Source organism: Strix aluco, chromosome 4 (genome assembly GCF_031877795.1).
Source record: "Strix aluco isolate bStrAlu1 chromosome 4, bStrAlu1.hap1, whole genome shotgun sequence".
NCBI lineage: Eukaryota > Metazoa > Chordata > Aves > Strigiformes > Strigidae > Strix > Strix aluco.
In genome coordinates, this window is record NC_133934.1 from 56,743,065 (window position 1) to 56,769,084 (window position 26,020).

At 40.5% G+C, this 26,020-nt stretch overlaps 1 protein-coding gene across 6 annotated transcripts; it reads right to left on the reverse strand.

The window, feature by feature from the left end:
* UBE2D3 (ubiquitin conjugating enzyme E2 D3) lies at positions 1-25,349 on the reverse strand. Of its 6 annotated transcripts, XM_074823199.1 has the most exons (9): positions 22,751-23,202; positions 17,313-17,373; positions 8,274-8,337; positions 8,157-8,188; positions 5,497-5,574; positions 4,552-4,657; positions 3,087-3,180; positions 2,519-2,568; positions 1-1,498 (listed from the first exon to the last, which is right to left on the reverse strand). In XM_074823199.1, coding segments are annotated over exons 3-8 (360 nt in total). In that variant the 5' UTR covers positions 8,275-8,337; positions 17,313-17,373; positions 22,751-23,202; the 3' UTR covers positions 1-1,498; position 2,519. The 6 variants fall into 6 exon arrangements, 5 of the variants coding, with proteins under 5 accessions (XP_074679300.1, XP_074679298.1, XP_074679301.1 ...); XM_074823197.1 differs by lacking the exon at positions 17,313-17,373 and having other exon boundaries at positions 22,751-23,204; XM_074823200.1 differs by lacking the exons at positions 17,313-17,373; positions 22,751-23,202 and adding an exon at positions 21,859-21,958.
* Positions 25,350-26,020: the final 671 nt, after the last annotated feature.

Sequence of the window (26,020 nt, forward strand, 5' to 3'; positions counted from 1 at the left end):
TCCAATAGCAATGAGTCTTTATTCACGTTTAGTCACCTGACATGAGGAAAGTGTCTGTTGCATTAAAATAGTCATCAATGTAAATGGCAGCATGGCTGAACAAGTCCTTTTCAATGGTAACGAACATCCCACATAGTAAAGTCACTTCAACACAGCCTCATGACAATTCCCACATCAAAACAGTACTTTATTTTATAATTTTTTGCCTCATCATTACTCCCACATTAAGATCTTTCAACTGTCAAGTGTACAAGGTGAAGAAAAAGGTTCTCAGTCAGCAAACACAGGTGCATCAGGAAGTATCTCCACAATACACCACTTCGGATCTGCTGGGTCCCAAGTCCATCCTTGAACGCTGGGCTCCCAGCACCAAGTGTAGCACACTACTAAGGCTACACTACTATGTTAGCTTATTAATTCTGCATACATCAGGCCGAACAATGTGTCAACCTGCAACAGACTGAGCATTATAACTGAAAATGGCAAAAGATTCACTCTATTGAACTTTACATCATTATTTGATGTTAAACAATGAGGCAAATCCCAACAGTATATACAAAAACCAGCTTTGCTTTTACAAAAGATTTTGTTTCCCATATTGATTAATCCAGGCAGCTAATTCATTGGTTTATGCAACTTTATTGAAGAAAATAAATCAATTAACTAGTAGAGCTATTAGTTGATCACTCATCCATTGACAACTTGCATCATTTATTCAGTGCTATATTAAACAGTGTTTTGGAAGACAGATTAACTAATAGCTCCAAGCCTCCTAACAAAATTTAAATGAATTACAAAAATGTTCTTAGACCCTATTTTGGAATACAAGGGATGTTTGACTTCCAATTTCCATTCTCTGTAAAACAAGAACTGGTCATTCCTTTATTGACATGCATAAGATACATCACATTTTCTGTTCTGCTGATGCTATAGATTCAGTACCAATTCTCCAGACACATCAGTTATGAGCAAAAGTATATAATAAAACCTCAGTTCTCTAACACTGGAAGGTTTGGAACAAGATGGATGTTGCTACAGCAATGTTACTTCTTTGATGGGAGAAAACTGAACATCCATCTCCCCTCCCCCCTTCAGGTGATATCTTCAGTATCTGTTAGAGCAGTGAGGAATGTTTGTTTGTTTTTAATCTCATAACCAAGTTAGAATGAAGACATTGGCCACATAATACACATGCTCCATTAAAAAAAATTCTGAATCTTGGGCAATTGTTCTTGTGTAACTACTTTACAGATTCTAAAAGCAGTTATTGTCCAAAGCTGGAAGAACTAAAGTCTTCTCAGATGAGCATGTGCATGAATGGAAGGAGGTAAACAAAAAAATAAAAAAGATGAGGTCTGATAGGGGAGCAGCCGGATAAGAAAATCAAAAAAGGAACAGTAATTTAAAGTTTATTCCAGCTATAATGCAGGTTATTCTGACTTTAAGGTAGCATCACATGGCATACTTCTGAGTCCATTCCCGAGATATTCTGTTGTACCTGCAAACAAAAACAGGAATTGAATTAGTGTCAGCATGAAAATTACAATTTCCTAAACAGTTAATCATTAAGTGTCACTTTATCCCCATCTCCCTATTCTCTTCACACTATGAGAAACCTCTTTCTATACTAAGATATACTTGAACTGAAAAAAATGAACAAATTCCTCCCTACACTAACTAGGATATCCTCTAATTTATATGAGACACTTCAAATTCAAGGCAAGCAGATTTGCTAGAAGTCCGTTGTGAAAAACTACTGAAGGGGACTAGAGACCACTTGGGGTGGGAGAGGCAACAGGAGCATTTTGTTTAAATATTGTCCTTAGATAAAGATTACAGTATCACATGCCGTAAGTAAAGATTACTTGGTTAATAATATCATTGGATACAGAATGTCAAAGTTACCCATTTCAGAGTAAAACAATACTAAGCATTTCTTCCCACATGAATATACTGCTCAGACAATTCTTAAAAAGGACATTAAAAGAATATTTAAGTACACTACTTCCACAGGAATTGAGCTGACAATTAGTTTATACTTAACTCCATGCTTGTCAGTAAGAAGTTAATTTTCAACTATACAAGCAGAACATAATCCCCATACATTTTCCTAGTTTGCATGTAGAAGACAGACACTGCTGAATAATAACAAGTTGAAATTTGGATTGTCTAAATTCACCCATGTCTAAGCATGAGGTCTCCCTCAGGGCGTCACTTTTAAGGAAATTCTGACAAAATCTGGGTAAATACTTACCAGAACAAGTTGACAAGCTGGCTCAAAACTCAATAATTATTTCATACTAATTTGTTTTTTGGCCATGCAAGAGCAGTATCTGTGAGAAATAGTGACTAGCCAATACGTTTCACACTAACCACAGATCAAGCTGTTAAATAACCAAGTTCAGTAACTGGTGCATCCATTATCTGTTAGTTAATCCAGTGCCTTAGAGCATGCAGCACCCAAGTGCTGACAAGTTTCCATTTTGTTAAATGCACCATAATGTGCAGATATTCTTACCCTACAGCATAGCGTATTTCTCTGTCCACTCTCTTGCTAACCTATTGTACCTAATTGGACAAGTATATTTAGCATTAATATATATATATGTAAAAAACAAGTCTACTTCATATAATTCTATCTGTGCAAAATGCTAAAAACACACAAGGAAAAAAAAGTTGTTTCAACACAGATAGGAAAAGAGTTACGAAGCCTTTTTTAAAGGGGAGCACCAAAATTAAAGGCCAAGCTGCTAACAAAAGAAAGCACCAAAATAACAGACATCTTTTCCTCAATATGAAGATCTAACTCTGTTCTATTTATGCATGGTAAGCAAAAAACTGGGTAATACATACTTTAAAATACTGCCACGCATGTGAGAAAAAGATAGTTCCCTTCACCCACAACTTCAAAGATACTAAGCCCCTTTGTTTTTAAATTATGCACTACCAAGAATAGGTACTTCTTTGACACACAAGTTCTCTCCATTCCAGATTTTCACAAAAGGCTCACTCAACACAATTGCTGTCTGACAATGTACTCTTACAAACTTCGGTAAAATATTAGTCTTACACAACTCTGCACTTACTTGTCTCTGTCTGTTTTATAGATACGTGCAATCTCTGGCACTAGTGGGTCATCTGGATTTGGATCACATAACAGCGAACAAATGGATAAGAGAACTGTGAAAACAAAAAGAGAATTCTCTCAATGGCAAAACAGGAGCAACCATCTCAGCAACAATAGAGCACACATCTTTGGATTAGCACAATGTCAGCACAGAAAAGAACCTACCTAAAACGCCTTTTCCTGAATATGGCAAAAATAAATTTGTAACCCACTCTAAATAAAAAGTCCAGAATAACTTAAAAGTTCGTAAGAACTATCTGTTTCCTATTTCCTAATACTTATAGCTGTCAGTAAGCACACACGAGAACAGCACTGTTGTCTCCTGCACTATGATGCAATGTAGCAGCCAACAAAAGCACGTTATTATGTATTCTGCTGACCAGCATATTCCATGGTTTTATTCACTAAAACTAGAACTTCAACTTTTTAAAAAACACACTGAATTCTTTCTCTGTTGTAAGACAGCAATACCCTGGTCTGCACTGATAAAACTACATGTATGTTGTAAAATAAAGGAGTAACACTGTTGTAGGCAGCTATGAGGACTTAATCCTCTACTCTCACAGCAGCTTTGAAAGAAAAACAATAGTGACAGCATTAAAATGTAGGGAAACCACATTTAAATCAGAAACCTACTCCCTAGACAGACAGGATTTACAAGTTCTACAGACAAAGGAGCACTTTGATGGATCTTTTGAAGCCATAGTGACCAGTGGCTTTGAGGCAAAACAAAATTTGATCATCGTGAAAATATTTGAGAATTAACTGTTGTTTACTATAGTAAAATGAGGAAAGCTACAAAGCTTCTATTGCAGCACCACATCAATTTATCTTGAAGTAGAATCAGTAAGCTTAGTTCATGAAGTAATGTAATAAAATGCCAGTGCACAGTGGCAGAAAGCAGCATGTATCAATAGGTTTTCTTTTATTCATCTACCTGAGAAATGCCAATGTAAGTCTGCATGTAATTCTAGACAGACTCAGTCCACAGACTCAAGTCAAAAAACTATGTAGATTTCATTATTAAAAACTGACTTTAAACTATTCTTTAAATTAACATGCAAGTGTGTATCTACACGGTCAGCTTTAAACAAGCAGTTTCTCAGCCTTAGCTCAACTACACCACCACAGGCCTGTTTCAATTCAAATGCTGGCAGATTCCTCTGGGACCAAGCTAGTAATCTCTGTGAAGAATACTGAAGCAAATAAGTGGCCAGACAAGGTCTTACTTAAACAGCCATGTAGCAGAAGGTGTTAGAAAAAACAAATATCCATTAAAAATGCAGTAAAATATCATTATCAAATTGGCAAAACACAGGCTAGAATGAGAATGCCAAATCAAGAGACAGGTAAGAACTCAAAAGACAAAGCTAAAGCACAGTATTCAACACAAGATGGAAACATTTCTCCTTCATGCAAGTTACCTTTAGAAATAGTTAAAGCAGGAGACCACTGTGATCTTAGAATATCAAGACAAATGCTGCCATTACTGTTAATATTTGGATGATAGATTCTTGTTGTAAATGCAACCTGCAACAAAAAAAAATAAATGAAGAGCCTGTTTTGGTCTATGGCATCAATTATGTTACCCCTTCTTCTCAGTCAAGCTATTTAGTCAACTCAATTTACTCTAAAAGAAAAGAATTAAGCAGTTAAACTGCATCAAATTCATGGAACTTCACCCAAGCCACAACCTCTCAGTTTCCAATTACCAAGTACTCTATTTCAAACAGAGAGAGGGGTAGTGTGAGGCTGTGTTTTTATCACAAGTGCCTGCATCGTGATGAAGACAGTCAACAGAAGTGCCTGAACCACGGTAACACTGCTATCACAGAGCTAAAGAACTTCAAACACTACGGTCACTCCAAGTGTGTACTTTCATATTGACTGAAGAGTGGAAGACCATGCTAGTGGCTGATAAAGCTACAAAAAAAGAGAATATTTTGCAATTACTGTCAAAGTCTAACAGATACCATCTTCACTGATTTTAGGCACTCAGCAAGTTAATCCCTATTCAGTGTCCTTCAGACCAACCCAAAGAGCTACACTGTAATACCTGAGAGCCCCCTCAGCAAGAATTCTATCATAGTCACACAAAGCTACTAAGTTTTCCTATCAATTAATAGCAATAAAACCAAACATCACTCCAAGACATTCAGAATTCACACATATGAATTTGCTCCTAAAATATATGCTAACATACCTATTTTTGTGGTAGTCAGAGAGGGACCTAGCCATCTAACATACTGTAAGAATGCGTGAAAAGAAGTGAGAACTTGGCAATATTACAACACAGATGTTGACAGATTCAGTCCTGTACTCAGTTCTTTAAAGGGTACTAACTTCACAAATGAGAAAGCAATACTTACCTTAGGTGGTTTGAAAGGGTAGTCTGTAGGAAAGTGAATTGTCAAGAAGAATACACCACCCTGATATGGACTGTCATTCTGTCAAAGCAAGCAAATAATGCTATTAAAATCTTTAGGGCTTAATATCACTGAAGATGTTGTCTTTAAATAAATAAAAGCAGAGGAAATTTGTTTGCACTACTGAATTGTTTAATCCACCAATATAAGAGAAATGCAATTAAAATTCAATTACTACTTCCTAAAGTAAGCAATACAGAACACACAGCGGTCACTTTCTTGTATGGATCTCTTTGCCTGAGCTAATGCTTCATAGAAAACAGCTTCTCTGACAATTCACTCAGGACAACTTGGCAAAAGGATTCAAATGCCTTTGAGACAGCTCCAAGAAGTAATGTTAACAGAGTGATGATCCTGTCAGGTTAGAAAACCTCAAGTTCTGTGTTTGGACCTTATCTGTTTACGACCACCAAAGTTTACAGTGGCCATGGATGGCTCTAAGGGCGTCCCATTCCCTTCTAGGTTCTGTCCTTGGCTTAGGCATTGCTCAGCCCTGGCGAAAAGCTACAAATACACAGCTAACTCCTTGTTCCTTGCAAAAAACCCTGAAACAAAAACAAAACAAAAAAATCCCACCCCACCAAACAAAAAAAACCCCACCCATCAAGATTAAAGTGAATTCTTCCTCCCTTTCAGTATTAGAAGTTCACTGTAATCTAGTATGGAAGAGTCTTTTACATTTCCCTGCTCTAAGGAAACAATTATGGGGATAATTCATTCGGGTGCTAACTATTAGCAGTAAAGCAACATTTGGAGGCAAAAAAGCTGATACCAAGTACAGCATAAATAGACTAAATAGGAACTGCATAAGTTACTAGTTATGAGAAGAAAGATGTATGAAGTTTTAACTTGAAATGACAACTAAATTTCTGAAATAGAGCTAAGAACTTCATTGTTTAACCTGAAGACTACAATGCTTTTAATTCCAGATTCAGGGCTAGGAAAAATTAATCTGAGACACACAGGGTACACTTCTGGATTATTTCTAAATTGAATTTTCATATTAATTGCAAGAACATTTCACCAATCTAAGGAAGTAACTACATCTTACTTAGTTAAACATCAGAAAATTAAATTCTGCAACACAAGACAAGGGACTCAAACCTGAAAACATGTAGGTTATACCCTACCCAATCTCTACTGAAAACCTAGGAATCAAGATACAACCTCTTGTATTTGGTCAATAGATATTATGTGAGGCCTTGAGGAGCCAGAAAGCAACCCTTTTTACTGCACATATTCTGGGGATACGTTTTAGTAATTACAAAAATCCCTCTTAGAATGTGTTAAACTAATGCAAGCTCTCTTACATCTAAGAAAATCACAGCCTGTAGAATATCCTATTGCAGAGGTGGAAGGCCAGATATTGGTTCTACAATCCTCGTCCATTATTCAAGGCACTAAGCAACACCACAGGAGCACTAGAACTACTAAAACCACACTCCTGTCAGGATACTGCCCATTCTTGGATCAGTAATGCAGACATTTTGACATCACAAAAACCATATGGGAAAGAAGGAGCTATACATTATTAAAGCAGAAGGGGAAGCTAAAATTAATAATCCCAATTTAAATTCCACTGATGTTTAATACCTTATGACCATGCAGACACCAGCCACGTAAAAATCACACTCAGCATAGTGTAGAAAGAACATTCCTTGCCATTTAAACATGAATACAGTTATTAAACAATTTTATCTTTTTGAGGCACCTAGTTACAATTGCCGAGGACCAGGGCCTTTGGAATGGAGAGCCATTTTTCCAGTCAGGTGAACCTCCAATAAGCACATTTTCCATAGCGATCTCCTAAAACCACACTTGTAGCTATATATAGTGTCAGGGCAACTCAGCATCACTGATATTTAATTTCTACTCTGTAGCCTCACCAGAAGCATCACATTGTGGCTGCACGTCTACTGGCATGCAGTATTTGTCTTCTCAAGTTACAGAAGGTTTTGTTTTCTAAATATACATAACCAGCCCTGAGAAGTCCAGATGTCAAGGGTTTGCAGGTTATGTTTTCAGTGAAGGCAAGCATTTGCCACCTTTACTCTAACAAGGAAAAAGTCACATTTCAGGTTTCAGATGCTCATTGAACCCTTAAGCATAGACTTTTCTCCTCCAGTCATAACTGGAACTTCACATTTCAGTGACTTTTTTTCCCCTTCTGTTCCTAAAAGTATTCAAGATCTCAGTACATGACAGCAGATCAAATAAGGATTCACTGTTCTGTTCTAAGATCCACACAAAAAGCACCTCAGCTAATTCCTGACACTGGGACCATCTCCTAGCACAAAGTTCATGCTAGATTCAAACTGTAGAAAAAGTTAAATGCAAACAAAGTTTCTAGATATTAACTGATAATGCCTAAACATTGCTCCAGAGATAATTTCAGCTGAAATACATGTCCTCATAAAACATTCCAACAATAATCAGGCTGATTTTTTTTTTTTCCCCCTCCATTTTCTGTCACTGCAAGGTGTACCTCTAGAACTAAAGCTTGGTAAGGGGAGTTAAAAAGAAGTAAAACAAAAAACCCCAGAGTTTCCTCCTGAGTAAGAACTACTAGTTTAATATTACGTCACAAGAATCAGAATACTTACAGGTCCCATAATTGTGGCTTGCCAATGAAACACTACAAAAGAAAAACTCCGCATTATTATCTATGCATTATATGCTCCAAGTTAGCAAAGCAAAACATAAAACTTAAGGTTACTTACTGTCATCTCCAACGGGACCTGCTGAACACTGTGCTGGAGGATCACGGGCTAAGTCACTAAGTTCCTTTAGGAAAAAAAAGAACAAACAAACAGAACTGTTCAGAGAAGGAACACTAATGAACTCAGTCATTTTCACTTCATGTCCAGCAAAAACCTTTAACAGTTTTTCCATACACAAACACAAAAGAATGTGCATTAACAACTATTAGAACCACCAGATCAATATCAAAAATGTCTTTATAGAAGACAATGACCACCAAACCCAGTTATGAAGGTAAACAGCTACAATGACTATGCTTTTCCAAATAAATACCACTACTGTCAAGACACCACTGCTGAAGAAGGGACAGAAAGGAGAGCAGGACATGGAGCCTAAGGTGGGTAAAGCCTAACCACTTTCTGATCAAGGTTTTCAAGGATTCAGTGTTAGCTAGAGCAGCCTGAAGTGGGAAGAGAGAAAGCTATTAATGAGTCTTCATGAAACAGAAAGCAGTATGTATGTAACACCTGATGTTAAAGCTCGGAACAGAAAGAAAAAAACCCAACACAAACTCAGTTTCATTTTCCCTGCTACCTCCAGCAGGGAAGTATATTGCATAGATTGAAGTAGACAAGAAAATTAAAGAGGCTGACAAGTGTTAGAAGCAGGCAAAATATCTGTATTTTTTACTTTAAACTTCACATTTAAGACAATTATGCCTTTAAAATTCTGAATAACTGAGCTGCAGGAACAGTTCCCTGCCTTCCCCATTACAGAGGGAATGAAAAAGAAACTTCAGATGGAAGATTCCTTGTGGTGTATCAAGATCACTGTAATGAATCAAAAAACCTCAGCATGATTTTGTTTAAACACTCTGCAAGTTACTTGTTTGGACAGTGTCTTTTAAAATTAAATTTATTTTCAGTCGAAGTATGTAACAGATACCTTCCCTCTTCCCTGCTCTCTTTTAAATCTAAAAATGGCTTCAGGAGCTTCTATAAATCTGCACTTGTCAAGGCATCAAGAAGTCATGAGAAAAGGGAAAACCTTCAGTCCCTCTCCCATGTATTAACAGTTGCACACAAGTTATTTTGCTACAAGTCTACACAAGCCATTAAAACAAGACCTTTCCATTACTTTGTCAGACATTTAAGAAACCCAGGCATTCCTATTATGCTGGAAACACATGCATATTTGGATCAGACAGCTGTTTTGTCTGGAAAGATCCTAATGTACATCCTTTAAGTTTCACAAATTCTGCACATGATAAAAATTCAGTAAGTGCAAGCCAACACAAAATGAGGGAAAAAAAAGGTATGTTCCCTGTAACTTGAACACCTTGTCGTTTGGTAAGATGCTACAAACACAGAGAGAATAACACTACTTCAACATGTACAAGTCCATACATTCAAAAAACCCCCAAAACCCAGCGCAAAAAAAGCAGTCCCCCCCCCAACCACCAAAAAAACTTAGTCCAGCATCTCCCTTCCCTACACGTGCCAATTTTGATTAACTTTCCCATTAACCAGACTTCAGTTTTGCACTGGAATCAGACTGTTTTGTAAAATGGAATTGTATCAGTTCTAATAAGCAATGGCACAATGCAGTTAATACTACAGTTCATTTCACTGCTGCTGTTATTTAGAAACATGGGCAGCACCTTCCAGATTATCACAGTAAATCTATTTAGAGTGCATTTCTCTACACTCCTCAGTTATTATTGGGGGTCCCTGTAATACTTACTTCTGCTGTGAAATATCACTTATTAGGTTCATATGTTGTTCAGCACCCTCCAGAAAAATTTGCTAAGTTAGATTTCTATTATCCATGTAAAGGAGAACAAGAAATGTAAAAGAACGTTCAGATAGAAAGCTTTTTTTAATTTCCAGGGTGAGGGTTTTTTTCCATTTAACAAATACAGCAGGTTTTGTTAATCAGGCTTAGTTCTCCTCATCCAAATATATTTTCCAGTTCTAAGAATGATCAATGATTTCCAAAATCTGAGAGAAAAAAAGATATTTTGTCCCTTAAAATAAGTTGCAGCAAGAAAATAAGCAGAAATACACAGATGTTACTATTTTAATGGAGTTGTTTAGTTACTACTGGATTATTTGACTTAATTGGGGAAGAAGACCAGATCCTATTTTTTTAAAGCTATCACAGGGACTAAGAACTGTGAAAAGGCTCTTCATGTAGTTTATGAAAACTATAAAAACAAATAGCACGAAGACAAGGACAAGAAAAAGATCAGCTAAGATGGACTGTCAGAGGTATGTGCATTAGACTAGAGAGCTCTTCAAAAGGCACTATCTTCAGAGAAACAAGAAATCAGCACTCAAGATAAAAATAAGCTATTTTAACACAGCAGGAAAATTAAGAGTATGTATACACGAGTTTTATATATACACATGAGTATTTAATATTTCAGTCTTCAGTTGTTTTGTAATACATGTCCATACAGAGTTACCCCTTTTAACCACTTGAACTGTTCTAGAGAACAAACCAAGCAGCGATTTTCATAAGCTAAAGGTCTGAAGTTTTGACTGGCCCCAAACAGTTCAGTAAAAAACCCTAATTGTGCTAAACAAAGCAGTTCAAAATACAGATAAGGTCAGGAACACATGATACACCACTTACTATTTCAACCACTGAGCAAGTAATTTACCCAATAAAGTAAAATTTGTAGTAAAGCTGTTTGCTTCAGCAGAGTGTGAAGTGTTGTGGAAGAACCCGGGCAAACATGAAAGAAACACTGACAAGCTTTGCCTGCTTACAGTAACACCAGACCTATTTCCCCTCCCTGTTAAGTGTTCCACACTTTACCACATCTATACAAAAGCAGGGAGACTTTTTGCAACAAAGGAGCAGAAAGTTTCCTCTGTGTAACTTTAAAAAGTGCCTCCTTCTGAAAGCTACGACTCTGCTGAATCCAACAGGCAAACTGGAATAACTGGAAACTAAACAAGCAGAGGCACATGGGCTGTGATATTCGGAGTGCAGGTGAAGCATTTCATTCAAGGAAAGAGAGGTGGTTTTTTTTTTAAAGCTTCCCACTCAGCAACAGAAACATAGACCTTCCTTCTCAGCTTAGCCATCAAGAGCTACTATTCTATAACAGGAAAATATTTAATCTGAAAAATATTTCTGACATCAAAACTAAGCTTCATCATCTCAATGAGCTGATTAAAAAATTATTTCTAAGAAATCAGTTCATAATTGTTCCCCTGCTTTCACCCATTTCTCACCACGAAGGTAAAGACCATGTGAAGTTTCATTTTACAAAGCAGTGTTTAACTACTATTTTAGAATTTAACTAGAATTTTAGAATTAAATGTTCTCAAGCACTGTTCTGTAAAATTTCAACATATAAGGGCTTTATGCTTCTAATATTTCTTCCACTGCAATACTTACTATCTCCAACTTTGATTCTTTTAGTTTTCATTCAGTTTCAGTAGTGCTTTCCTTCATTGAGAGGTACTAAATTACATCCCAAACTTGCTTAAAAATCCCCAAAGTAGAACCCACATTTTCCTGGAGTCAGCTGCTATAGTTTTTCACTTTACAGGTGGCTTAAGAAAAAAACAGAAATTTCAAATTACGAAGACTTTACATAGAAACGATAAGCCAACTTTGGTTCAGAGTGATGTGTTATATGCCTATCGGAAAGGATTAGTCTTGAATTACAACCGTGACTAGTAGTCTCTGGCACTGCCAGAGGTTTCCGGTATAGCTCCAGCATATCACCATTTCTGTGTCCCAGTTTCCAAATATAAAGTTGTGATAGTTCCTACCTCTCCACAAGGATGACTAGTCACTTAGCATTTTACAGATTTAAATACTGTTTAAGAAGTAAGTGCCAGTGCCACTGTTAAGAGGACAATGGCAACACAGCATATACAAGAAGCAACATACATACATTTTGGCAACAGAGTTTTCAAAAACAGAGAGATAACTGCAAGTACAGCAACAGTACCCGTCACTGCAACAGACAAACCTGCTTTAACACAAATTCAGCAGCATGGTCTTCTGCCAGTTTTACATTAAGTCTGTAGCAAGATAGTTTTATTGGTGAAACAGACCCATTCTTAACATTCTCTGTTCTCTTTCTCTATAAATTCATTAAAAAGCTAACCAAAAAAATAAAGCAGTATTTTCAAGGAAAAAATGCTTATAAAAGCTAACTAATCTGCTTGTTTTGCACAAATATAATCATAACATAGAAAATATAGCTTATGCTTCAACTGATGATCCAAAACATTGACATGTGAGTGTGAATGCAGGACTACAATCCTATTATAAACCACAAGTGTAATTTTTTTTCCTGACAAAAAAAGCTGCTAACAAACAACTCCTCTCTACCAATTATTTAAAAGGATTACAGAAGTCATTTAAAGGATGAAGAAAATTTAAAGAATGGCAAAGGATACCTCATCCAAATATGCATGAGCAAGACAGTGAAGGACAAATATTTAAGGGAACTAGTTGCTTTTCTCACAGAAGTTTTCAGGTCACAGCAAATTCAGTAAGAAATAACAGCCTGATGCCTACCAAGCTGCCTTCTTGCAAGGTACCAAGTAGAGCAGCATCTGTGTTGGTTCCTTTTCTTCCCATTTGTTAGAATTCATACTCCCTGTTGGCACTACTGCTACATTTTTCTAGTTTAAGCTGGAAATAGCCAGGGCTTATTTTTAATGATAGTAGCAGCTGACAAATACAGAGTGGCAGAAGATCACTTCCACCAGAGTGACTGAAGATCACTCATTTTTCTCCACAGGCATAAACTCACAGTTAGATTTAATATTGGTTTGTAAAGGTTTAATACTGGTTTGTAACATAATTATTTTTAAAAATCATATATTGCAGCTTTCTGGTTTGTAGTCAAGAAAGCATAATGGAAAAAATGGGGTTAATTTGCTTTCAGTTTCCAAGACAATAAGTCATTCTACCTGGAGAGCATGAAAGGTGATACAGAGTTAAATGAGAAGTTTAAACTTAAAAAAAAAAGAAAAAAAAAAGAACACTTAAGCCAAACAAAACCCAACATTTATGAATTCTGAGTGCTTGTCTAATGTTGCCTGTGGATATTTCAAACTCTAAGCATCCAAAAATTCATCACTGCATTAGTCTCACTCATTAGCTCACAGCTGAAAACAGCTTTAAAAAAGGAGGAAGGATTGAAAGCAGCTATAAAGGGAGGGGAAGAACATTTAAGCCTGTTTGAAGATTAAGAAGTGTCAACCAGCAAAGAACTACTGCCTCATCCCACACACCTGCATTTGCAACATTCGTTTCAGCATGAAAATTAATTACCCCTGGAAGCAGAAAATAACAGTTTGAAAGAACACTCAATGTAGATTTCTAAGCTGAAGAAAGCAATGGCACAATACACATCACAAGGCAAGTGTAACCAGCAGAAAATTATCAGTTTTAAACAAGCTGGCCTTTTGGCTAACACTTAATAAATGGATAAAAACAATGTGTAATGACAGTGCATAATATAGAAAGATGTAGGTTCCTGTCGTTTAAAAACAGACATTAGAGCAAATATGCAGAGAAAACACATGAAGAGCAGTCACAGAAAACAGCTCGGGCCAAAGAGCATAGTTTTTAAGAAACCCAAAACGTGACCAGGAATTAACAGTTGTGACTGTCCCTATCTTGATTATTCTGCTTGTTCTACTTTACATGGTTCTCCTACCTTGAGCCTTTAGCATGGAATTTTTCAGGGTACACACTGCATATTGTCTGTACAATTAAAAGACAAACACAGAAACATTCATGTTTTAAGCCTCACACTAAGGAAGGAAATGCCAGGCTGCTGTGCAACTGTAATTAAGTCAATTTGTGTGCTTGGACTGTGATACAAACTACTCAGATGACTACATGCTATCTTTCCAAAGAACCTACCTTTCAGTACACAAGCCCTTTGTGAATGAGACTACTGTCTACAGTTCTTCTCATTTGTTCTGAAATTTGGAAGGTATACAATGTAGGTAATGGTCTTCAGAAAATTTCAGAGTTACCGCAGCTGAAATGGCTCGCTATTGTATCCCAACCTTTCACAGAGTTCACCACCTCTGTACCTGGACTGATCCGACTGGAAAAGGAGCTCAGTTACCAACTTCCTTTCCTGGTCACTCACTAAAGGCATTCAGAACAGACTTGGAAAAAAAGGTGGCAACTACACACCTATAGCTGTGCTTTGAACTCAAAGTTATGGCTTGTTTCCCCCCTGAAAGTAATCAAAACCCACAGCAGCCGTCTTACTCAAGATGAAGAAAATCTGACTGCTTTACACACATCAGTTCTGAGGTATTATAACAATTATCATTCCCTGAAAATAGAGCTATTAAAACTTATGCTCAGTGTAGGATGAGGGCTGTGCTATTGACTAAAGTCGGGTGAAGGGAAAAGCGTGAAGCACTGGCTAACTACCTATCCATTCAATGATAATCAGGTATTTTAATTATGGCATTTCCAAGCTTTTGAATATTGGACCCTGAAACTTAAAATACTTTTCACTTGGGAGATTTTTCCTGCAATAACCACACTGATCTTTGGTTCTGTAACCCAGGACTACAACACAGCCCTCAGAAAAGATGGTAACTACTGTCAATGTGCCACAAGAGAAGCAGCAAGATGCACCTAGCTAAATGAAACAGAATGTCTGGGAAACAAAGGGACAGATTAAATTCAGTATAGACAAATGTGAAGTGATACACTTGGAAAGAAGTTTATATTCAAGGTAAGGCACTCTGGTCTGATGGCTACCACCCAGCAATGAGATTTTGGCATTGTGATAGAGAATTTCACACAAATGCTAGCTTAACACTCATTATATGCTGGGGTTTGGCATGTTACGTGAGAGCCTTCCAACACGCTGTCCTGCAGCTTGTCAAGGACGCGGTAACACACAGCAGAACCTCAGCCACCAGCATCCGACACATCAACCAGAAGCAGCATCTGTACATGCATTGCCCTGGACTCAATGCGACAGAAGCCTCCCAGGGTTTGCCAAGCCTATATAAACAACTTTGGGGACTGGTAGTGTACGGGACAAGTTTTTGTATAAATCACAAGCAGCCTTAATTGGGCACTTAACCTCAGTAAATCTGCACTTTCTGAATAAAGGTACAAAAATTCTCCATGTTCTCAAGGAAACACAGAAAGGAAGATCATATATCAAAGTTATCAAATTAATATTCTTAACAAATAACACATCTCTAATCAGTGTGGTGAATTCATTGTTTAGATGTAGTCCAATATATTTTTCTGAAATTTAATTATTTAACCTAATGAACTCTGAAAATCAGCTCCCCTTTTAAAAAGCTGTCTTGAGTTATCAGTCCATGTTTTGTAGGAACCCAAAGATGCATGTGAAAGCTATTGCAACATACTATAGGGGTATATTGTACAAACACAGCTATGTGGGGATGATTACACAATCTTATCTACAGCTGTACAATTACCCTATCATATTATGCTACTGTGTATAACTACCCCTCATAATGTTTCTGTGTTTTGAACAGCTAGTGGTAGGGATGCAAAACTAAGGGCCTGTCTATAGGATCAGGTCCAGTTACACACAAAATCAGCTCACACTGAGCCAACAGACCATAAAAAAAAAAATAATCAAAAACTATTTCTGGAGTACAGCTGCTCTTATAGTTGAGTTCCACCTCAGCTATCTAGAGAACACTGATATCCACAAGGGTCTTAAAAAAGTTAAAAGAAAAAAAGGAAGGAAAAAGTGTTTAAAAGCATATCAGACTGCAACCTGAATTAGGGGAATAGAAGGGGGCCATGGCTCATCTGGCAAACTCTCATTTAGGAGATTCTCCTATATTAGTTTTAATTTCTTCTTGCCTTGAATAAAGCTAAAACCAAAGTTTGAAGTTATCTGATTTAGAGAATTACCTGATATTATTACTGAAATAGGCCAGCAAAGTTTGGGAAATATTGCCTTAGAGCAGGACACTCATATTTACTAGAAATCTAAAAGAGCTCTTGGAAAAGCTCACAGAAGTGATGAGCACCTGGCCAACCTAACTACAGGTTACAGAGAAAGCTTGCTATAAAGTTAACTGAGCACTTAACACAACCCTCATGCCTTCCATCAAGAAGACCTAAAGCACTTTAGCATCTGCACTCAGTTCAGCTTGCAACTCTGGTGTCCAGATGCTCGTGGAAAGGATTAAACATTTGTCTCCTCCTTCTTTTACTGGGCCCTAACATTTGCAAAGCAGTCTGCAATCCTCCCATCTTGCTTTCTTAAAAACCAGAATAAAAAACCCCATCACAATTACACTGGAAAAAACTGCAGGGGGTCTTGAAGATGTCTAGCATATCATGACTCTCAAAGGGATGAAGTTCAGAACAAAGGCTTCCTTTACACAAAATTTTAATACTTAAGTTTACTGTTGTAAGAAGGCTCTGAACAATGTTTACAGAAAATTTTAAAAATCCCCTCTATCTATTTAGCTTTCAGTCCTGAATTCTGCAATGCTCTATTTGGCTCATTTTTCAGTATTAAACCTTGTCTTCATCCAAGTGTTTTATGAAGAGTTGCCAAAGGCATAAACACCAATTTAAACTTGTGAATGTAATTTTAACTAATTTTTTTTTGCAAGGCTTCCCCAACACAGTGTGCCACATGTAATGTATCAGATCAGTGCCCCATAAAAAGCCCACTGAAGAGAGTTTTTTTAAAAAAGCTCCCGTATTTTCCATTTAGACTTTGAGGTATTAAATTTAGATTCAAGAAGTTTAAAACACTGTTCAGCATGTACAACTTACAGTTTAAGACTCTCTTCTGAAAAAAACAAGTTGACAAAAAAGCAACTGCATATAAAAACGCATTACTGACTGCAATCATGTACACACTCTCATTGCTGCTTTCATTTCTTACCCTACTTTTTTCTGCATATGATACCAGCAGGTTACTACATCACATCAGTCAAAGGAAAAAATGCATGCCTGTAACTCAGCCTTTTCAGTGTAAGCTACAGCATTTTAGCCTAAACTATCAACAAAAGTCAGCTTATACCAAGATATCAGACCTAATGCTGAAGTGCAGACCACACGTTCCCATCTGCCAGCTCTGATGCACAGGGGAGGGACCTATACAAGAACACAGGGCAGACAGTTAAAGTGGCAAAACCTTAATATTTGCAACAGAAAGATTTATTGGGGATCGCGCATCAATGCCCTAATCTGAATTACACAAAAGCTCTACCCTTTTCCACTCCTCCTTACCAGCTGTCACTTGGCATCTCAGACAAGGTTAAGAACCTCCATCCTCTCTCCTTCAACAGTTCAACCCAGCGGACCACGGGTAGGGGATGATGCCAGGCTAGAGGTGGCCTCTCAGAGGAACAGAGATGCCTTTGGCAAGAGGCAGTTTACTGCTCTGTATTCAACAGCTGCTACTTACAGCTGTTTACATCCTTCCCCCCCTTCTTTACCCATTAATGTGTGAGTGCAAAGAAAGGCATTAGTGCTTCAGAGCTGGTTACAGACTGGGGAGGCGGTTGAAGGGAGCTCATTCTGGGGAATTCTACAGCAGCTCTTCTGTAGAAGAAACTCACGCAGGGAATAATAGCAAAAGCATTGGCTTACTTTCAAAAACAGATCTTTAAAAGCTGGAATAATCATAAAGAAAACGTTGTCTGGACAACCTTTTTACCCCATACATTATCCCACCCAAATCCTTAACATACTGAAGAACTCCATTTTTAAGGTATGCAAGAAGTACCCCTCTAATGGAATATTGATCTCTGAAGTTCTGTAAATTACTTAAGTGAAATTATGATCCCCTTCTCCCCCCATTCCAATGCACACATTTAAAGATCTAAGATGACTGGGAACTTGTTCCACAAGCACAGTGCCCAGTTAACAGGAGAAATCTTTGAGCTACTGCAGTCCAAACTTTCTAGTTAAGGAAGCATCAGTTTTCCTCTCTCATAAAAAATGACCAGTTCTGAAAACACGTTCAAGACCCTAATGCTGGACTTGAATATGGGTATCAAACCTACCCAATTAAGAAGCATTATTACAATTTTAATGATACTAATTTCATAGTATAAATGTAACTTTTGACTATTCTGATAAACTAAATCTTACACAGCATTTAAGTGATGACAGACTTCATCTGATGCTGAATATTTTTATTCTGACTTTTAAAAAACACTGAAATTCTTCAGTACTAGTGCTTCCCAAACTCTATTACTGAAATCTCATGATTTAAAAATCAACCACTGCCTTCTGGCTCAGCATGACCCCTCTAAACACTGAGTGCCATAGCTGCACCGCATTATCTACTTGACGGAGAACTAGTCTACCCCTGGAATGTAAAATAGTTAAGGTGAATTAACTAAAGTAAAAAAGGTAATTCAATACATACAAAGACTATCCACAAAGGTTTAAAGAATTTTAACTAAGCTTACATCAACTGCATTTCATTAGCTAGTTAATCTTAACTTTGAGCCCCTAAACAGACAAATCCAGACTTACTTCTAGACATTCAAAGCAGATCAATCATGTAACTTTAAGTTATTTAACTATTTTGAGTAAGCCCAGCAAACTAAATCCAAGACTGCCTGCAAAAATATTGTAGGTTTCATCCAGAGAAGAAAACTTAATTCCAAATAGCTTTTTCTAGTTCAACTGATTTTTTTTTTTAAATTTCATACTAAGTTCAAAAGAAAATAGTAGAAGTTTAAAACAAAAGGAACAGACAGGTTTTATGACTCTTAACTGAATCACCTCTACAAAAGCTACACCTTTGGTTAAACTAATGTAGATTTCCATGCTGCCTTCATTGCTGCATATTACATCCAATCTCCGAAAAATATGGGTATCTCCAAGGATAGCAGCATTTCCTGCTATGAGCATCTGGAGGAGGGGGGAGTTAAAGTTGCAGTTAATTATACATCTAGGAATAGCGCTGGGAGCTACAGCCTTGAGCAAAATAGTTATTTAGTCTCCACTCCACGACTGCCAATGGAAGCCACCTATCTGTACTTAAGTAGGGATAAATGGTTTTGCCACCTTCAGCCTTTAGCTTCCAGGATGCCAACTCCACTTAAGATTTTTCCTGACATAAGGATGCTGGCTTGTGCTATGCTTAACCAAATGGACATAAAACACAGCAGGCACAAGTTTTCTTAAGGATTTCACGGACAAGACATTTCATGTATACATCTCCTGTATTAATTCTATTTTTAGCCTATCAAGATCACCACTTAGGCCTTTTATACTACCTCGCCTTAATGGATGCATACAGCAGCAATAAAATGGACATACATCAATGATAGAACATTCCCAAGTTTTCTCAATTTTACGCATTCCCAATTCCCTACTCCCACATAAATGCCTCCCTACTACCGGATCATCGTCATTTGAACCAGAAGCACCAACATGCTGCAGCAATTACAGGATGTACGTTTAGCAGGTAACCACTAGATACTTCAGACAAAGACAATATGCCACAAGCACATATCAAGCATTTAGGTACAAGCTCATAAATCAACATGAATTTGTTCAAAATTGGGGAAAAATTTTGTCTTCAGGAAAGGAAACGGTTAAAATGAACATGTAGGTTTACATTATTCCATGGCAAAAGCACTTGCTTGTCACAATAAAACAACTGCCACTCTTGTGCAAAGCAAGTCGTATCAATAAAAGCAGAGTTTTGCCAATCGAATGCAGGCTACCCGGAGGGCAGATGGCACAGATGCAATGATGAGCTCCAGCATAACATAATCGTTCTGGGACTGGACTGGCTAGGTACCTGACAACTACTTCAATTTGAAGCACGCTTTATAAAGGCTGTTCCAGAAGTAGATAACCCAACACATGACACAGGAATACCCATGTGTTTTCATTTCCAAGCCTAAAGTAGAATTTGCTCGTTATGTTTTAAGTAGGGGTTGCTGTATTCTGAATGTGTAATATACTTCAGATTGAATTTACAGAAACACAGTCTGAAAGTCTGATTTACCCAATAAAGAATTTTATTTTGCCTGATATGTCAAGTCCATGAAGAGGAGTCAGCCAAACAGACTGAAAATACCTTTGCAGATGCATTTGGGATGTCATCTGCTGCAGGAGACAATGAATTGTAGTCCTGACAGGTAATACCACAAGTCAGACTAAATCAGCTATGTGTGATTACAATGTTCTGAGGTCCTGGTCTCTCTTTAGCCTGTTCTGATCTAGTGCCAACAACGTACTACAAGGAAGCAGAGAGTTTCAAGGTCTGATCAGTGACCTTACGATTGGAAAACAGGGGATCCCAGCTCACCGGTGACAGAGTGCCATTCTCGGGCTTTACCAGTTGGCAAGATTAAAATCTAAATTCACAACCATCTCGGTACAAAATTGACCCTGCTATTTTTGGATTTCAGCCTCAATCCCAGTAAACATTCGTATCAGAAACGATGCCTGGGAAGAAAGCAACTTGTAAGCAATGGTTCCAGTTAGCAAAATATCCCTTTCCAGGTTAGCAAATACAAAATCAGAACTGTACACCCTATGTGAATTTGGAAGTTTATCTTGTAGTATGGTGTGATTAAAAATAGCATCTTCAACAAAAAAAAAGCCAAAAACCAACCAAAGAAGAAAAAAACCCTAGCCCAACTGTCTCAGCAATCTTAAACTCTAGCACTGGGCAAATGAAGAAGCTTTTGCTACTACACAGTGCCGCAGACTGTAAGGACCAATACAGGACTGCACACAACAGGCCAAAACCTTGAAGTCAATGAGATGACTTACTGATTCAAGAGCCATGCTGAATCGTTTTAAGGTTTTGACCACCAGATTACTACGTAAGTGGGGGCTTGTCTTGGTTTATATTTGACAATAAATGCTTACCTGCAGTGCCTGAATGTGTTTCATAAGCATGAGTTGATGACAAAGCATACCAGGGAGTATCCTAGCTGTGTTTCAACTCAAGTGATATCATCCACTAATACAAGGGAACAAGTTCTGATGGCAGATTCAAAAGAAATTGTTTTGTAATTCTTGTAAGAGCATACCCGTAATTCAGCTAGCACTAATCCAGAACAGATTTACAATTCCCAGGGATAACAGAATTGTCCTTTCACTGATAACTTACAAATAACGTCATTTTGTCTAAAATATGCCCACAAGCACTACCAGAGAGATGCGAAATTACAGCAAGACTAATATATGGCAAACTTTATCCACCGTCTACAGAAGGCGTTTCGTGCACCGAAGTTTACTTCACCGATTTCAGGACACACTGACTTTCTGCCATCTTGCCAGGCTACGAGATGACCAAGAAACTCCTCTCAGCTCTTGAAATACGTAAGTGCTCCACGTAGCTCGCGTAGGAGCGCAGATCAACAGCGACTTCCCGGTAACGCCACTGCGCTCCCATCGCGTTTGCAATTACATCCCAGCAAAACCCAAACCTGAAGCGCTGCCGCCGAGAAACACGAAAGCTGCCCAAGCGCAACCCTCACGCCGGCATCCTTCTTCCCTGGGAGAGGGCTTTTTAAAAAAAAAAAAAAAAAAAACCAAAAAACAAAACAGAAAACAAAACAAAAAAACCCAACAAAAAACCCAAAAAACTTTCATCACCTCGGCATTTTTTCCGAGTTAGCCGCGAAGTTACTCCACCCGGCTCCGATTGTGCAACGGGGAGGCGGCGGCGCGGTGCGCGCTCCCGCCCGGCGCGGGGGGCGAGGCGAGGCGGCCGGCGGTCCCCGGGAGGGCCGAGCCGGCCCCTGGCTGGAGGCGGGGAACGCGGGGAGAGGATGGCACGGCGGCAGCTGCTCCGGAGCCGACGGGAGCGCGGACGTGCGTGTGTGTGTGTGTCATGTTATTGCAGAAAGCGAGAGATCCCGGAAAGAGCCCCAACTAGGCGAACCGGCCGCCATCTTACAATGCGGGAAAGAAGTTGCACGCCAGAGGGGAGAGACCGGCCGAGCGGCCGGCTGCCGGCCCCGGGGAGGGCCGCCATCGGACCGAAAACCCCTCCGGCACACACGGACCGGCACCATGCGGGCCAGCCGGCGGCGGAGGGACAGTGGCGGGCGACGCCACCGCCGCGCCGGACTGGCTCCGGGTTGCGCTGACATTTGAGCGTCCCCGGTGCTGCCGCTCCCCGCTCGCGGCAGCGGCGACGCCCGGGCCCCGGCCCCAACCGAGACCGCTCCTCCCCGCCATCCTCCGGAGCCCTGCCCGACCTCCGAGGTCCCGGGCCTAGGCCCGGAGAGAGCGGCCTCCCCGCCCCAGCCGGGCCGCGGCCTCCCCGGAAGGAGCCGGCCCTGCCGGGCCTCGCTCAGCCGGCCTCCCGCCTCCCCCCTCTCCCCCTCGCCGAGCCCGGCTGGCGCAACCCCGAGGCCGTGCCCCTCTCCTCCCCGGGCGGGGGGGGGGGAGGAGGAAAAAACAAAAATTAAAAAGAGACCAAAGTGGGAAAAGGGGGGGGGGGAGCGGGGGGGGCAGGCGGAGGAGGAGCCGCGGCGCTCACCTTGTTGATGCGTTTCAGCGCCATTGTGTGCGAGTGCCGCCGCCGCCGCCGGGCCCGTCTGTGCGCCGCGGTGACTCCGCGCTCCGCTCGCGCCGAGGGGGGGCCGGGAGGGAGGGAGCAAGCGAGGAGGAGGAGGAGGGGGAGGAAGGCGGAGAGGGGGGAGGGGGCAGCTGCGCTTCTCCTTCCTCCGGAAACAGCCGAGGGGGGCGCCCGACCGGAGCGCGGCGGCCGCTCAGAGTCCTGCTTGCCTGCGGGCAGCGAGACCGTGCGCCGGGAGGCTGCCGGGGGAGCGCTCCACCCGCCGCGCCGCTTCCCGTCACCGCCGGGAGGAGAGAAGGAGGGAGCGGGGAGGGGGAAAACCGAAAGGCGCCGCCCGCCCGAGAGAGAGGGCGAGAGAGCCCCAACAGCGGCCGCCGGCCAGGCCCAGACGCCGCGGGAGGGCGGGAGGCGGAGCCGGCCGTGAGGGGCGGGGTGCCGCTGGTGGCGGCGGCAGCGCCTCGCCCCGCCCCCCCGGGGGCGAAGGAGGAAAGGGGCGGGACAAGCGCCGCCGAGCGCATGCGCTGCCTGCGCGCGCTGTGGCCCAGCCTAACCCACCCGGAGGAGCGGGGGGAGGTGTGCGAGCGGGCGAGTGGTAGGCGCCAGCGCCGCGCCGACGCGCAGGGAGGGCGGGGCACGGGAAGGGGCAGGAAGGTTCCGCGGTTGCTCGCGGCGCCGCTTCCTGCCGCTGCCGCCCCAATAGCGCTGTCCCGCCGGTCCGCAGCGGCGCGGCGGGCGCGCGCCCGCGGTAGCCCCCTGGGCGCGGTGGCGCGCACCGCTGACGACAAGTCCCCGCCTCGCCGCCGCCGCCCTCCCACGAAATGGCGGCGGCCGGATCTACATATGTGCGCTGACGCGGCGGAACGGTATCGCTCCGCGCGGTACACTGGCACTCTCAACTGTTCAGAGCTGGGGGCTGCCACCGGCTGGGGGGGGCTGGGCCCTCCGGGCATCCGTGTGGCGGCGCGGCAGAGAGCGAGGATTAGGCGTTCTTCCGCCTCGAAAGAAGCACCACCGGCTCTTTTGGAGCCCTTGCAGCTGCGGGGCCCGGCGGGACGCGGAGCGCCTAGAAGGGGAGCGAGGAGGGCGCGGTGGCGGGAGCCCTACAGCGGAGGGGTTTGCAGCTATCGCTCTGGTGCAGCGATAACAGCTCAAGGTCCGCTCTTGCCCGGGAGAAAAGCAGCATCAACGAGGAGTTCAGGCCTGCTGTGGGCGTAACGGGCCTGCAAACTTTGTTTTTGTAGCGTGTCGGTACATAGAAGTAAATCAAACCGAGTTTCTCGATACAGGGCAAAAACACCACCAAGGGAAGATACCCAGGCTGTCCGCACGAGGGCCAGGGTCATCAAATAATTATTTAATTTGCAGTGATACCTTCTGCGACACTTCCAGCTCCTTGAAGGCCTTATATTTTGGGCAACACGGGTCAAAAAATCAGTCTAGCTAGGCTCTTTTTTCTCGTAGTAATAAATTGTGTAGATTTATGCATAGTTGTGTACGTGGGGAAGGACTCTTACTCCACTTCTGTGAAGTAACAAGCAGAGAAAGATTGCCAGACTGCCTTTCTGCTGTAATGAGGGGATATATCGTATTAATAAATAGGGCATTGGCTGTCAGGGAGTATGGATATGTAATTAGCTAAACCCATTGCACTGAATCGAGTGTGCATACATTACAGTGCCTTTATTGCACTACTGTTAGCTTTCTTGCTATCTAGGATGCTAATTATTATTTGTCTGGAGAAGGCAGCCTATTCAGAAAACCGGATTGTGTAACAATGTTTTCAGTATGAAGCTTGGGAATAGCTGGCAGTGAATTAGGGGAGCAATGCCCTTTTTTAATTTTTATTTTTATTTTAAAAATAGTACTGTGGTAGGACTGCCATACTTTTTTATTGTTCAGATCATGTACAGGCTAGAGAGAAAACTGCCTTGTCAAGTTCAGTTATCTTTCCATAATCACCTAAACCATTCCTAGCAACTTCCTTGCGTAGTCTTCATTTTCTGCTTATTATTTTAATTGTACTGAACAGCATATTCAGGAAGTGTAGTCCCAAACTATTTCATTAATATTCTTATCATCTTAAGAATATTGCTGAAAAACACCTTGCCAGTCCTTGCCTGCTGTCAATTATGGACACTATTAAACTGCACCAAATCACCAGTGTGTCTATCTTTCTGTCACAGACATCCTTCTCTGCCTTCTAAATTGCTTACAAACTTTCTGAAGTTTTTTCATTATTGTTTGTATCTCAGGAGATTTAGGTACTTAACAGTATTCCAGTTCTACATTTTTAATTATTAGTTGAGATTAATGACCTCTAATATGACTCTCTATTTTGATCTGGCTTGTGATTAGCATTTTACTGTATAATGAAAGGAATAAAGAACAGCATAAACATACTGTTGACAGTGTGTAATTTTCCCTGCTAATTTAAGACAACAGGAATTGTTAATCTGGTAAATCAAGTTTTGTTTGTGTGCCTTTCAACAGTTATGTGTTAAAATCAGTATCTCTATTAGCATTTGACCCCAAATAGAATTTAAAATGTGTTGGATAACTCTTGTTTATTGCTCAGAAACAGGTTTGCATATTTTTAGTAGATCTGTTTAGACAAACACTTTATTACACTCACTGGTCATTGTTTTTAAACAAATCCGTCAATTTAAGTAACTTTAAATACACTTGAGAAAATGAATAAAAAATAATGACTTGTGTAGGAATGAAAAACAAGACACACACTCATGGCCATTTCTGCAAGTCACAGCACAGAGTCCTGCTGGGAGAACATTATAGTTCTCACCTTCATCTCTTTTTCCTCAAATTGTGAGGTAAAAATCATGTATTTTGCCCTCAGCATTTGGAAATAAATAATTTGGAAATAAATAAATAGATTTTCTACTTCAGTAGGAATACTCAGGTGAGTAAGTCCTCATGACCTTACTATACTGACGTGCCATACACAAATTGTTTCTTGCCTTTACTATATGCAGCAGGTGTACTATACTTGCATGGATACCTCATCTAGTAATATAAAATGCAGGAGGCACAGATGATGGTTACTGAAGATGGGCGTTGCAACTTACTGTGGAACTACCCAGTCTATTTGGATTTGCTTAATTTTAATTTGATTTTTGAAGCTAACTCTCAGAAGTGGGTGAAGAGAGGTATTACCATGTCTAATCCTCATATGGTAGTAGAGCTGGGTTAGATTTTCAGGGGTTTATTATGCAA

What these genes read in the sequence shown, in the direction of transcription:
- UBE2D3 (XM_074823197.1), bottom strand. Translation starts at nt 22,774, where the DNA reads ATGGCGCTGAAACGCATCAACAAG. An exon ending in AAGCCACAATTATGGGACCT is followed by an intron (nt 5,575 to 8,156) that starts GTAAGTATTCTG and finishes TTGCTTTGACAG; the next exon opens with AATGACAGTCCATATCAGGG. An exon ending in TATAAAACAGACAGAGACAA is followed by an intron (nt 2,569 to 3,086) that starts GTAAGTGCAGAG and finishes TTGTCCAATTAG; the next exon opens with GTACAATAGGTTAGCAAGAG.